Source organism: Salvelinus sp. IW2-2015, unplaced genomic scaffold (assembly GCF_002910315.2).
Source record: "Salvelinus sp. IW2-2015 unplaced genomic scaffold, ASM291031v2 Un_scaffold2589, whole genome shotgun sequence".
Classification (NCBI taxonomy): Eukaryota; Metazoa; Chordata; class Actinopteri; order Salmoniformes; family Salmonidae; genus Salvelinus; species Salvelinus sp. IW2-2015.
This window is the reverse complement of record NW_019943898.1, coordinates 78,864-92,642: the sequence shown is the minus strand read 5'-3', so window position 1 is coordinate 92,642 and position 13,779 is coordinate 78,864. Positions and strand designations below refer to the sequence as shown.

At 41.4% G+C, this 13,779-nt stretch overlaps 2 protein-coding genes across 2 annotated transcripts in view; both read right to left on the bottom strand.

The window, feature by feature from the left end:
- Positions 1–2,096: 2,096 nt before the first annotated feature.
- Positions 2,097–7,623, bottom strand: LOC112074336 (adipose-secreted signaling protein-like). The gene is made up of 4 exons (XM_024141528.2): positions 7,492–7,623; positions 3,258–3,345; positions 2,697–2,833; positions 2,097–2,379 (listed from the first exon to the last, which is right to left on the bottom strand). Exons 2-4 carry the CDS (start codon positions 3,274–3,276, stop codon positions 2,173–2,175), a joined length of 363 nt encoding a protein of 120 aa, XP_023997296.2. The 5' UTR covers positions 3,277–3,345; positions 7,492–7,623; the 3' UTR covers positions 2,097–2,172.
- A 360-nt stretch (positions 7,624–7,983) lies between these two features.
- Positions 7,984–13,779, bottom strand: part of LOC112074335 (E3 ubiquitin-protein ligase TRIM21) — a 16,663-nt gene continuing 10,867 nt past the window's right edge. The window contains exons 9-16 of the mRNA XM_070440475.1: positions 12,646–12,696; positions 12,333–12,377; positions 12,178–12,222; positions 12,025–12,075; positions 10,722–10,775; positions 10,584–10,610; positions 10,169–10,344; positions 7,984–9,916 (exon numbers count right to left, since the gene is read on the bottom strand). Of these exons, the coding sequence (XP_070296576.1) occupies positions 9,542–9,916; positions 10,169–10,344; positions 10,584–10,610; positions 10,722–10,775; positions 12,025–12,075; positions 12,178–12,222; positions 12,333–12,377; positions 12,646–12,696 (824 nt within the window). The 3' untranslated portion in view covers positions 7,984–9,541. The remainder of the gene's footprint in view (positions 9,917–10,168; positions 10,345–10,583; positions 10,611–10,721; positions 10,776–12,024; positions 12,076–12,177; positions 12,223–12,332; positions 12,378–12,645; positions 12,697–13,779) is intronic.

The window sequence follows — 13,779 nt, the reverse complement described above, 5'->3', positions numbered from 1 at the left end:
TACAGTAATGCCAGAAATCCGGTTACAGTAATAGTAGGTTACAGTAATGCCAGAAATCCAGTTACTGTAATAGTAGGTTACAGTAATGCCAGAAATCCGGTTACTGTAATAGTAGGTTACAGTAATGACAGAAACGGTGTCTTGTTATGGTGGTAATATGTTTGTTGGCAGAGACATGGGAGATCAGATATGCCTTGTTAGTGGTTTTCTGCCACTTTCAGGTCTACACTGCACCCATCTTTACCAGTATATCCATTTACTCAATTCATATCCATTTGGACGATTTAGATCCTGTACAAGGAACACAGAAGTAGAGGTCGACCGATTAATCGGAATGGCCGATTAATTAGGGCCGATTTCATGTTTTCATAACAATCGGAAATCTGTATTTTTTTTACACCTTTATTTAACTAGGCAAGTCAGTTAAGAAGACATTCTTATTTTCAATGACGGCCTAGGAACAGTGGGTTAACTGCCTTGTTCAGGGGCAGAATGACAGATTTTTACCTTGTCAGCTCAGGGATTCAATCTTGCAACCTTACGGTGAACTAGTCCAACGCACCAACTACCTGCCTCTCATTGCACTCCACGAGGAGCCTGCCTGTTACTGCATTCGCGTAAGGGGCCAAGGTAAGTTGCTAGCTAGCATTAAACTTATCTTATAAAAAACAATCAATCAATCAATCATAATCACTAGTTAACTACACATGGTTGATGATATTACTAGTTTATCTAGCGTGTCCTGCGTTGCATATAATCAATGCGGTGTGAATTTGCGAAAAAGGACTGTTGTTGCTCCAACGTGTACCTAACCATAAACATCAATGCCTTTCTTAAAATCAATACACAAATATATATTTTTAAACCTGCATATTTAGTTAATATTGCCCGCTAACATGAATTTCTTTGTGTCACTTCTCTGCAACAGAGTCAGGGTATATGCAACAGTTTGGGCCGCCTGGCTCGTTGCAAACTAATTTTCCAGAATTTTACGTAATTATGACATAACATTGAAGGTTGTGCAATATAACAGGAATATTTAGACTTATGGATGCCACCCATTCGATAAAATACAGAACGGTTCCGTATTTCACTGAAAGAATAAATGTTTTGTTTTCGAGATGATAGTTTCCGGATTCGACCATATTAATGACCTAAGGCTCGTATTTCTGTGTGTTATTATGTTATAATTAAGTCTATGATTTGATAGAGCAGTCTGCTTGAGCGATGGTAGACACCAGCATGCTCGTAAGCATTCATTCAAACAGCAATTTTGTGCGTTTTGCCAGCAGCTCTTCTGTTGTTGTTGTTTATGACTTCAAGCCTATCAATTCCCGAGATTAGGCTGGATTAGGCTGGTGTAACCGATATGAAATGGCTAGCTAGTTAGCGGGGTGCGCGCTAATAGTGTTTCAAATGTCACTCGCTCTGAGACTTGGAGTAGTTGTTCCCCTTGCTCTGCATGGGTAACGCTGCTTCGAGGGTGGCTGTTGTTGATGTGTTCCTGGTTCGAGCCCAGGTAGGAGCGAGAAGAGGGACGGAAGCTATACTGTTACACTGGCAATACTAAAGAGCCTATAAGAACATCCAATAGTCAAAGGTATATGAAATACAAATCGTATAGAGAGAAATAGTCCTARAATTCCTATAATAACTACAACCTAAAACTTCTTACRTGGGAATATTGAAGACTCATGTTAAAAGGAACCACCAGCTTTCATATGTTCTCATGTTCTGAGCAAGGAACTTAAACGTTAGCTTTCRTACATGGCACATATTGCACTTTTACTTTCTTCTCCAACACTTTGTTTTTGCATTATTTAAACCAAATTGAACATGTTTCATTATTTATTTGAAGCTAAATTGATTTTATTGATGTATTATATTAAGTTAAAATAAGTGTTCATTCAGTATTGTTGTAATTGTCATTATTACAAATAAATTAAAAATAATCGGCTGATTAATCGGTATCGGCTTTTTTGGTCCTCCAATAATCGGTATCGGTGTTGAAAAATCATAATCGATCGACCTCTACACAGAAGCAGTCATCTCAGTTTCTATCCTGGGTCGCATTCAATAGGCTTCGAACAGTATAAAAACTGACTGAAACAGGAAGGGACTACCTGGACTCCAATAACAAACACTCATTTTCATTCTCCATTGCAAAACGGTTTAACGTTTTCTTTGGCATGCCCTAATGAATACGGCCCTGGTCTCCCACGTACCCTCTGGTGTGGGTGTGACACGGTTGACTTTGAGGAGGGGTCTGGGCGTCGGTGATGAGGAGGAAGGGAGGGAGCACACATCTTTCCCCAGCACAGGCACCTCTGGGAGGGTGAAGACGATCTCATAACGATGCAGACTCCTCAGGAACCCTACCTGGACAGAGAGAGAGTGAGAGAGAGAGAGAGAGAGAGGAGAAACACAGTACAAATTACATAAACACTTATTAAATACTCACACACTTCTTATGAAATGCGTTAAGTAGTTCTTATGTAGGTACCCATCAGGGGTGCATTCAGCAGGGCATAACGTTGTAGAAATATGTTATGAAGAACAAACATGGCTCTATGACCTGTAGAATAAGGAATCATGTCTGCTCTATTCATAACATTTCAATCTGCAATGTTCAACAATGTTTGCCTACTGAACTTGACACAAGCAATTCGAGCATTAGTATTACAAACCCCGCCCACCTTAACCAGGAAGTTCCCATCAGGCTCTGGGAGAGCAGGGATGGCCGAATCCTTGGCTTTGTCCTCACGGTGAACAGGGGAGCCCATGGCATCCTCGTCGTCAGGGAAACGCACGCTTCCTCCCTTCGAGGTCGACCCTGGGGAAGAGGCAGTAAGAGCGTGACTCGGTCAGGGACAGAAATACACACACAGGCACGTACTGTACACACGCTCACACATATAATTCATGCATGGCTAAGCAGCTGTATACGACTGCAAGTTTTCATTGCGCTTTTATGAGAGAGAGAGTGAGACAGAGAACGAGAGAGAGAGAGAGAGAGGGAGAGAGTTAGTGTTTTGGTCCATCAGTATAACTTAGGTCTGACATGGCATTAGGGCTTTACAAACAGAGGGAAGGGAATTGAAAATCCATGCACTTAGAGACAATCGCTGGCAGATTAATTAATTAAAGTTCGGGCGATATCAGTTGCATTCACACAGACAGAGGGGACAGACAGACAGAGGGGACAGACAGACAGAAACAGACACACAAACACACACACATAGAAGTCAAGGACTCACCCTTCCTGCCTGTTGCCATGTCAATGTCAGGCCAGGAATGATGGATCACACTGTATCAGTCTGAATTTGTGATGTCATCATTACCCTCCTTCAGAGAACATGACAAGGAACAATGTAAGGAGATAGAGAGAGAGGGAGAACAAGAGAGATGGAGAGAGAAAAAGGGGGAGTGAGATGAGGAATGAAATAGGGGAAGAGTGAGGTGAGAGAGGGAGAGAAAGAGATCAAGTCACAATTTCTTTGTAAAGATGACAGCTCCTCAACAACAGTTTCTTCTGGCTTCTGTCATTTTCTGCCAAAAACCTCCCTCAGACTCAACCACCTCTTAAAACTAGAAGTAGGACAAAGTAGCCCCTAGGCCTAGACACTAATCTAAGGTCAGTTAAACACTTTCCCCTCTAATTACGGTCATGATTTGGGTATAAGCGATGGCTGATCCTAGACCTGTGAATCAAAATAGGAAAAGCACTCACACATCTGAGGTTACTTGTCGCATGGTGTTTGGCAATAATTATATGATATTCTTAACGTAAAAGTCGAATAAACTAGTGTCACTGGCAAAGTCATAATGGTATAGTGGTTTATTTTCTTTAGCTCTGTGCCAGGTAGCAACTCCTGCCCAAAAGTACTCTGGTACTGTAGCTTGTCAATCTGCTGGATAGAGCCCTAGACTGAGTTCCAAATGGTACCCTAGTGCATTTCTTTTAACAAGGTCCCATAGGGGAATAGGGTGCCATCTGTTCCGCACGTCAACAATAACCTTTGACCTTTAATTTAATCCTAGTGCGGCTTTATCAATATCATTAGAAGCGCCCAGCTGTGAGTCCAGTCCAGTGTTGCAGACAAAGGCGCGGCTAAACGACTCACTGACCTGCTCACTAAAGAAGCTTATCTCAGCCCCCAAAGCTTACCGGCGGGATTAGAGGAAGAAACTAGAAAGAGTAATTTCTTACAGTTTTACCATGGGGAGTTGGGTACCTAGCCTAATTCACACAATCCTCCCTAATACGGAAACACTGGAGGGGGAATAGCCTTGAGTGTTATGTAACCTAAACTAGAATGGGGAGAAAATAGAACACAGAACAGAGAGAAGCTCATTCCATTCCTCATTCAAACTCAATCCCCTCTATTTATAACGGACTTAATGTACCATCGACAGTTATCCAGTTGTGGAAAAAGTACCCAATTGTCATCTTTGAGTTAAAGTAAAGACCCTAATAGAAAATGACTGAAGTGGAAGTGAAAGTAGTATACTACTTGAGTAAAAATCTAAAACGATCTGGTTTTAAATACACTTAAAGATGCACCATGCAGAAATAACTCCATCATTTCCTGGTTGCTAAAATTGTAATAGGTTGCCTAATTCCAGTTTGTGGCAAAACAAGCAAGGCGAGAATCATTGTACCATGAAAACTGCTGTGAAATGTATTTTCCATAACCCAAAATATGTTATTTTAAGCTGTTTGAAGCTTGTGTACAAAACGGAAAGTAAAAGAGGCAAAAACAAAACTTAAGAATGGGAAGCATAGAAATGGAGCACATAGAATAGATACACCACTTCTTAGACTTGCTTTCAATGAGAATGACATATCTATCACTCACTTTTCTATGTGCATTTGGTTGGTGTCACCCAAAAAGTTACATATTGTAGCTTTAAGTATCAAAAGTAGAAGCTATAAATCCTTCCAAATTCCTTATATTACAAACCAGACGGCACAATTTCCTTTTTTTTAATGGATAGCCAGGGGCACACTCCAACACTGACCACCAGACCATTTACAAACGAAGCATCTGTGTTAAGTGAGTTCGCCAGATCAGAGGCAGTATGGATGACCAGGGATGTTCTCTTGATAAGTGTATGAATTGGACCATTCTTCCATGTCCTGCTAAGCATTCAAATGTTATCGAGCGGCCTAGCCTACTGTTGGTGTCAGGGAAAATAAGGCCTAGTAAAAAGTACAGTGCATTCGGAAAGTATTCAGACCCCTTCACTTTTTCCACATTTTGTTACGTTACAGCATTATTATTTTTTTAATATTTTTTTTTTATCAATCTACACACAATACCTGATAATGACAAAGCGAAAACAGGTTTTTAGAAATGTTTGCAAATGTATTAAAAATAAAAAGCATAAATACCTTATTTACATTAGTATTCAGACCCTTTGCTATGAGACTCGAAATTGAGCTCAGGTGCATCCTGTTTTCATTTATCATCCTTAAGATGTTTCTACAACTTGATTGGAGTCCACCTGTGATAAATTAAATTGATTGGACATGATTTAGAAAGGCACACACCTGTCTATGTAAGGTCCCAGAGTTGACAGTGCACGTCAGAGCAAAAACCAAGCCATGAGGTCGAAGGAATTGTCTGTAGAGCTCCGAGACAGGATTGTGTTAAGGCACAGATCTGGGGAAAGGTACCCAAAACAATCTGTAGCATTGACAGTCCCCAAGAAAACAGTTGCCTCCATCATTCTTAAATGGAAGAAGTTTGGAACCACCAAGACTCTTTCTGGAGCCGGCCACCAAGCCAAACTGAGCAACCAAGGGAGAAGGGCCTTGGTCAGGGAGGTGACCAAGAACCCGATGGTCACTATGACAAAGCACCAGAGATCCTCTGTGGAGATAGGAGAACCTTCCAGAAGGACAAACATCTCTGCAGCACTCCACCAATCAGGCATGTATAGTAGATTGGCCAGACGGAAGCCAATCCTCAGTAAAAGGCACATAGCCCGCTTGTAGTTTTCCAAACGGCATCTAAAGGACTCTCAGACCGTGAGAAACAAGATTCTCTGGTCTGATGAAACCAATATTGAACTCTTTGGCATGAATGCCAAGCGTCCCATCTGYAYGAAACCAGGCACCGCTCATCACCTGGCCAATACCATTCCTACGGTGAAGCATAGTGGTGGCAGCATCATGCTGTGAGGATGTCAGGATCGAGGGAAAGATGAACTGTGCAAAGTACAGAAAGATCCCTGACGAAAACCTGCTCCAGACCTCAGACCTTCCAACAGGACAACGACCCTAAGCACACAGCCAAGACAATGCAGGAGTGGCTTCGGGACAAGTCTCTGAATGTCCTTGAGAGGCCCAGCCAGAGCCCGGATTTGAACCCAATCGAACATCTCTGGAGACCTGAAAATAGCTGTGCAGCGACACTCCCCATCCAACCTAACAGAGCTTGAGAGAATCAGCAGAGAAGAATGGGAGAAACTCCCCAAATACAGGTGTGCCTAGCTTCATACCCAAGAAGACTCAAGGCTGTAATCAATGCCAAAGGTACTTCAACAAAGTACTGAGTAAAGGGTCTGAATACTTATGTAAATGTGATATAAATTTTTTTTGCAAACCTGTTTTTCTTTGTCATTGTGGAGTATTATGTGTAGATTGATGAGTAAAAATAAAAAATAAATAAAATAAGGCTGTAACCTAACAAAATGTGGAAAATTTCAAGGGGTCTGAAAATGTTCAGAATGCACTGTTGTAGGCTTCAAGTAAAGTACAGATATCCCCCCCCAAAAAATTATTAAGTAATATTCCACTTCAAAGTATATTTGACTTTGTTACTTTACACCACTGCAGTTATCAATGGGACCTGGACGCATTGTGCAAAGGCATCGCGGTTGGTAGGCTTCTACCTTATTTGACACTGTCACTGTTCTACATGCAAATGCGGCACTGTTGGMAACGACCCAGCCCCGAGCCGCCACCACCGCATCAACAGAGAGGGACATCGATACGTGCGCCGTCCGGGACATTTTTGACCGGTTTTAGACTAATTACCAAATACTTGCGAATAGGAAGTGTTCCTTCGGCTGGTTGGGTTGTTTATTGAATATATAGCCAATTCAATGCTGTTCCTTTCAATCACATAGCCCACCAGTGTTTTTATTCTAATGTTACAATTTCCATATTGACGATCACACACACTGCATGCCCATTGGATGGAGTGCGCATCAAAASTGGAACATAGGTACAGAGWTGCATTTGCTGTCGTTTCAACGGATGGYCAAAACTGCAACGAATAGATTTGGACGACAACAACATATTCGTTATATTGTCATTGTGACATAAATCAAATCGAATATATTCAACCTGAGAGAGACAGACAGACAGACAGATGGGCAGATAGCCTAGCCTACGCCCAGTTAAGATGGCAATACGACCAGGTGCAAGAAAGCGTTTATGAAAATGTGCAACGTAATTAAAAAACCTATCGAAGCACTTACCGCTTTGGAGATTTGTTCAGTGCTTAGTGATGATGGTATCTGACAGTGGAAAGCGTTACCATCCCAAACGGCATGCTGCTCGCTGTGTTTGTCTGATCTCTTATTTCCGAGGCTCTARTCAGTCTCCTCTCCAGCTCTCCTCCGACCGACCGACGCAGTCTACAACAGCCATGCATGGCGCGTCGCTTTCTCGGTGACCTATAGCTGCAGTCTTTGGTGGATGCAGGCATCGCGAGGAGGGGAAGTTTTTRAACAKCCCTCATGTAAACATCACGTTTACACTGTAATTATRCTMCCTATTAGATAGTTGTGGTATWGYCCCTATACCTGCTTTCAGATTTAATGAAATGCAGGCTATCAATTGGATAAATATTTTATTTGTAGCCTTATTGAATATGCTAATTTAATAGGCTCTAACAGGTTATAATATAATATAATAGCCTATACAATACTGTACTGGAAAGTTCAACAAGATGGACAACTCAAGGTCAGTGTTATTTTAGAAAAAWTCATGCAATGATTTATTAGATTAGCCTCCAATTGAACTCCAATTACAACATGATTCAAATATATTCTGTCACTAATATAGTTTTCCAAAGAGTATTCAGTCTCATTCACCCCAGGCTGTCCAGTATGGTAGGTTCGATCCCCACATTCCATAAATTGTAAATATAGATGTATGTTTGATGTCCATTTACACAATCTGGACAGAAGTCAGTGATCATTGTGCTCTCTGTTAAAGATCAGTAACTCTGCATTAGTGATGYCCAACACAACCAACTTCTTTTTAGATGGTGTTAGTTATATACAGTACATTCACTGAGTGTACCAAACATGAAGAACACCTTCCTAATATTGAGTTGCACAGCCCCCTTTTGCCCTCAGAACAGCCTCAATTCGTTGGGGCATGGACTCTACAAGGTGTTGAAAGCGTTCCGCAGGGATGCAAGCCCATGTTGACTACAATTCTTCCCACAGGTGTGTCAAGTTGGCAGACCATTCATTGAGTGGTGGACCATTCTTGATACACACAGGAAACTGTTGAGCGTGAAAAACACAGCAGCGTTGCAGTTCTTGACACATACCGGTGCGCCTGGAACCTACTACCATACCCCGTTCAAAGGCACTTAAATATGTTGTCTTGCCCATTCAACCTCTGAATGACACACATACACAATCCATGTCTCAATTGTCTCAAGGCTTAAAAATCCATATTTAACCCGTCTRCTCCCCTTCATCTACACTGATTGAAGTGGATTTAACAAGTAACATCAGTAAGGGCTCATAGTTTTCACCTGGGTTCACCTGGTCAGTCTGTGTCATGGAAAGAGCAGGTGTTTTTAAAATTTTGTCCACTCTGTGTAGAATACGATGACTAAATTGACTGGCTCATAAAGGATTCCTTGTCTTTGTGTTTGTCTCTGGGTCTTACTCGGTGGRTCCCAGTCCACATAGTTGACATTTGGTTTATTGTGGACATCCTTCAAAAACTGGATTGTAATATACAAGTAATATGTTTTATTTGTATGACTGTGGTTATGTCCCAAATAACACACTATTCCCTATAGTAKTGCAATACATAGSGCCCATAGGGCTCTGGTCAAAGAAGCAGACTAAATGGGAATAGGGAGCCATGTGAGACACATATGACCCAATAWAGACAGATMAATCCATCGTGTGATAAGGACAGATGGTGAAATCCTTCATTCTCASACWGATGGACTGTAGTCGGTTGTATTYGTCAAAATGATCAGTCCAATCCAGACTCAGTATCCAGAGTATCCATTGGTCAGCTCCATAGAACACAGGAGGTCATTATGAATGGTTCTAAGAGACTGTATTTCATTCCAGAAAATTGTTCCCTCTCTTCTGGCCTTGTTCACTTCCCTATGTTGACATGAGACATCTGYGTATATTGYGCGCATCAGCTATASCTTCCACCATATTGCTTTGACCTATCCAGTCCRGTCCTATTGGCTCAGTGAAGAACATGGAACAAGGACAGACAGGAAGCTACCTTTAGGAATGCACAAAAKAACTAAAACCCATCTCAGTCCAKCAGAGGCATCGAGACAGGACAAATGATGAGCGGCGCCTCGTTCCTGCCAGACTTATTGGTGCAAGGGCTGAAGAAGGGATGAATGGCATCCGAGAAGCTGTCGGTGAATGTATAGATGAGCATCTTAGCGTCCARGTTATAGAAGGACACCTGTCCCTTATCACAGTCTACGTAGATCCCTATACGGTTGGGTTTGTGGTTGAGGCCCAGCGCTGTCGACGGTTCRGTTCGGAACGCGTAGTCSTTCTTATCCCGGAGACTCAGGAACCAGTAGCCGTGGGCGGGGCTTACTATGATCTTCCCTTTCCTGTTGATGGAGTGGCTTGCCACGCCCAGGTCCCAGTCCGTCTTCCCACCCACCTCCACCTACGATACAAAGCGATACCTTTATTGTCCATTTACATTGAGCTCAGAATACAAATCACCCAAAATCTATAATCAATACACTACAATATACTACAATACAACATCATGCAATACAACAACACTGGAAAGTGAGCACATATATATTCACATAATCCCTGGCATACAGTCCCGCCATTTATCAGGCCCCATTATGATCCACTTTCATCAGCCTGATGGCTGTTGGAATGAAGCTAGCCCTGCTTCTGTTCTCACCTCCCAGTAATGGCGTCCCGAAGAGAAGGCCTGGCGCCCGAGGACGCAGACCACACGGTCAAAGCGCTCGGGGCCGTCCGGCACGGGCTGGTAGCGGTCCCAGCAGCGCACCTGCTTGCCGTCGTCAGAGATGAGCAGGCGGGGGTGGGCGGTGAGAGGGTCCAGGGTTATGTCCACTGAGAGGGAGAAGAGGGGAGAGGGTGAGGTAGAAGGGGAGGGGGGGCAGAGAGAGAAACATAAAGAGGGAGAAAATGAGTGGGGGAGAGAAAGAGAGAACAGAGGCAGAGAGAGAAAGAGGGAGGAAAAGTCATCAATCACCAATCAAGAGTTCAATCAGCAGTTTTGTGTCTATATCTAGCAATGATGTGCTTGACACATGAACACAGAGAACATGATACAGGAAGGAAGTACATACCTGCATATTCCTGCACTATCCTCACCTCTGTAGCGTAAGAGAGAGAGAGAGAGGTGTTAAACCATCTAACCCCTGATCAAATATTGTATATATTATCACGACTGGGACTTTGAGTTAATAAATGAATCAAAGCCTTACTTGGTTTTGGATTTCTTCCCACTGACTGGTCTGGTTGAGGTTGAGAAAGCCAATCTGGCCAAACAAAAGAGAATAAATGTAATTAAACAACAGGTGGGTCTAATCCTAAATGTTGATTGGTTAAAATTGCATTCCAGCCGGTGTCTATTCCACAAGTTACCACCGGCTAAATATATGATGTTAAAATGATTATTTACTCTYTTCCGTCTGACTGACCAATCCACTGTCTCAATCAGCCCAATCCACTGTGTCAATCAGCCCAATCCACTGTCTCATCAGCCCAGGCAGGGAAGTTATAAACTTGATCTCCACTATAAAAATCATCTAGACATTATCTCACATTTCTTTTAGACTAACATTTAGTTTTCAACAGCGGAGATTTGTATAAACKTTGCTGTCTGTCTCTCTGACATTTGCAACATTGTTTCAATATTCAAATCTCCAGCTGTCCCATAGTAATGAACGTGTTGGGAGTCGGGATGAGTGTTTCTCAGCCAGTTGAAATCATGAATCAGCTGGCATTGGGTTTACAGTATAGTAAGAAATGTCAATTGAAAAAAGTAAAACGAGACAAAGTGCAGCTAGTTTGCAGTCTTTCCAGCTTCAGTTTGAAGTGATTGTGTTAGCTGTGTTGTTGGCTCCTCTGAACAACAGTGTTCTGATGAGATAGAAAATGTTCTATGCCAGGCAAAATCGTCCCTCATTAGCTCATTGTTGTGGATGTATCCAAATACATTTCACTAGAAAACAGCTTAAACAAATGGTAATACACCTACTGTTAATATTCTGGCTGCAGTGTTTGACGTGACTGTAAGTTAGCCGTAGTTGGCTAGCTATTAAGCAAGGGATAAGAAGTTTCCAGCCAGTATGGCAATGGAACATTTATAACGAACGACTGGATCGCATTCATAGATGCAGAACTGAACGACTGGGTCGCGTCTCTGGCAACCGAACCAATAGAATGAACGACTTGTCGGCTTGGGTAGCAAACCTAGATCTGTGTCGGCCTATATCTTGTGGAAGGATGAAAAAGTTTGAATAAATTAATCAAGATGTTTTTAATGAAAATATGTCAATCATTATTTGAATATGTTGGTAACCCGTTGTATAAAAGTGGCAATGCCCTCGAAGCCGGTGTTTGGAGGATATATTCGTCTCGGGCCTAACAACACCTGTACCAATTTATCCTTCAAACACCACCTTCTCGATCATTATCACGTAATTAGACACTGTATGTATCATTGGTAACTGACACATATGGGATGAGCCTGTGCGTGTGACAGAAACATGAATGAATCCAAACCTGGACTATCTCTTCCTACAGAGTGTTCTGGTGGAGGTGGAGAACGCAAACCTGGCAAAACAATATCATGTAATCAAATACTGTATTATTATTAGGAACAAATGGAAAAGGATGAGTGTGACAGAAGCAGCCGTGAATGAATTCAAATCTTACTTGGACTACATCTTCCCAGGGACTGGTCTGCTTGAGAAGGTAAATCTGGCCAAACAAAAGAGAATACAGTAAATGAATTACTGTATGAATTATTAGACATACAGTATGTTGGGTCTGTGAGTGTGACAGAGACGTGAATGTTATCTTGGACATACTTGGACTATTTCGTCCTACAGCATGGTTTGGTTGAGAAAGCAAACCTGGCCAAACAAAAGAGAATACATCAAGTCAATACCGTATAGATTATTAGACACACAGAATGGGAGGAGCTGGGACTTTGAGTGTGACACAGGCATGAATGAAAATCATACTTGGACTACATCTTCCCACAGATTGGTCTGGTTGAGGTTGAGGACGCAACCCRGGCCAAACATAAGAGAATGCATTAATCAATATCAGACACATATTAGATCATCATTAAAATTAAAAGATACAGATGGGATGGTACTTTGAGCGTGTAAACCTTACTTGGAATATATCTCCCCACGGATTGGTCTGTTTGAGGTTGAGGACGCAGACCTGGCCAACAAAAGACAATGCAGTGTATGGGTCTATAGGTTCTCAACTGGTTTTGCCTTGGGACCCAAAAATAACCAGATTGTCTCTGTCACAACATAATATTTGCATTGGGAAAAATAATCGGCAAAATATAATCTGAAAAACTTTTTTTAATGCTGTATTGATTTTAAATATAGCAATTATATGACAAGGGAACAACATTCCCACCTCTTTCATTGTCAATAAATACATTTTGCCCATGTTCTTGATGAAGATTGTTAATAAACTCACTGGTTTGAGACAACAAAATCAACCAAAATAGTGCTGCTAATAGCTTTATATTGAAAATACTGTGATTGAAGACTAATTGTTCGGAGATGAAATTATTAAAAAAAATGTAAGTTCATTATCATTTATTCACACTTTCTACCTGGTTTAAATTGTTTAAGTTCAGACTGGAGTATTTTTTTATTACATTTTTTATTTATTTTACTGACACACACAACCCATTCAAAACCGCGTGCGACCAAKATTTGGGTCATGACCCACCAGTTGAGAATCGATAATCTACATCATCCTCTACATATTGTATTGTAGCCTAGTAGTGTTCATAAAGTAAAGTTAGACCGTCATAACACTACAGTATTGTAGTAGTGTTCATGAAGTAAAGTTAGACAGTCTCAACACAACAGTATTGTAGCCTAGTAGTGCTCATAAAGTAAAATTAGACCGTCACAACACTACAGTATTGTAGTCTAGTCGTGTTCATAAAGTAAGTTAACAGTCACAACATCTAATTATTGTAACCTAGTAGTGCTCATAAAGTAAAATTAGACCGTCTCAACACAACAGTAATTATAGCAGAGTGCTCATGAAGTAAAGTTAGACCGTCTCAACACAACAGTATTGAGCCTAGTGGTGCTCATAAGTAAAATTAACCCGTCAAACATACAGTTTGTAGTCTAGTCGTGTTCGTAAAGAAAGTTAGACAGTCACAGTATTGTAGCCTAGTAGTGTTCATAAAGTAAATAGACCGTCTAACACTACAGTATTGTAGTAGTGTTCTAAAGTAAAGTTAACCAGTCACAACACTACAGTATTGTA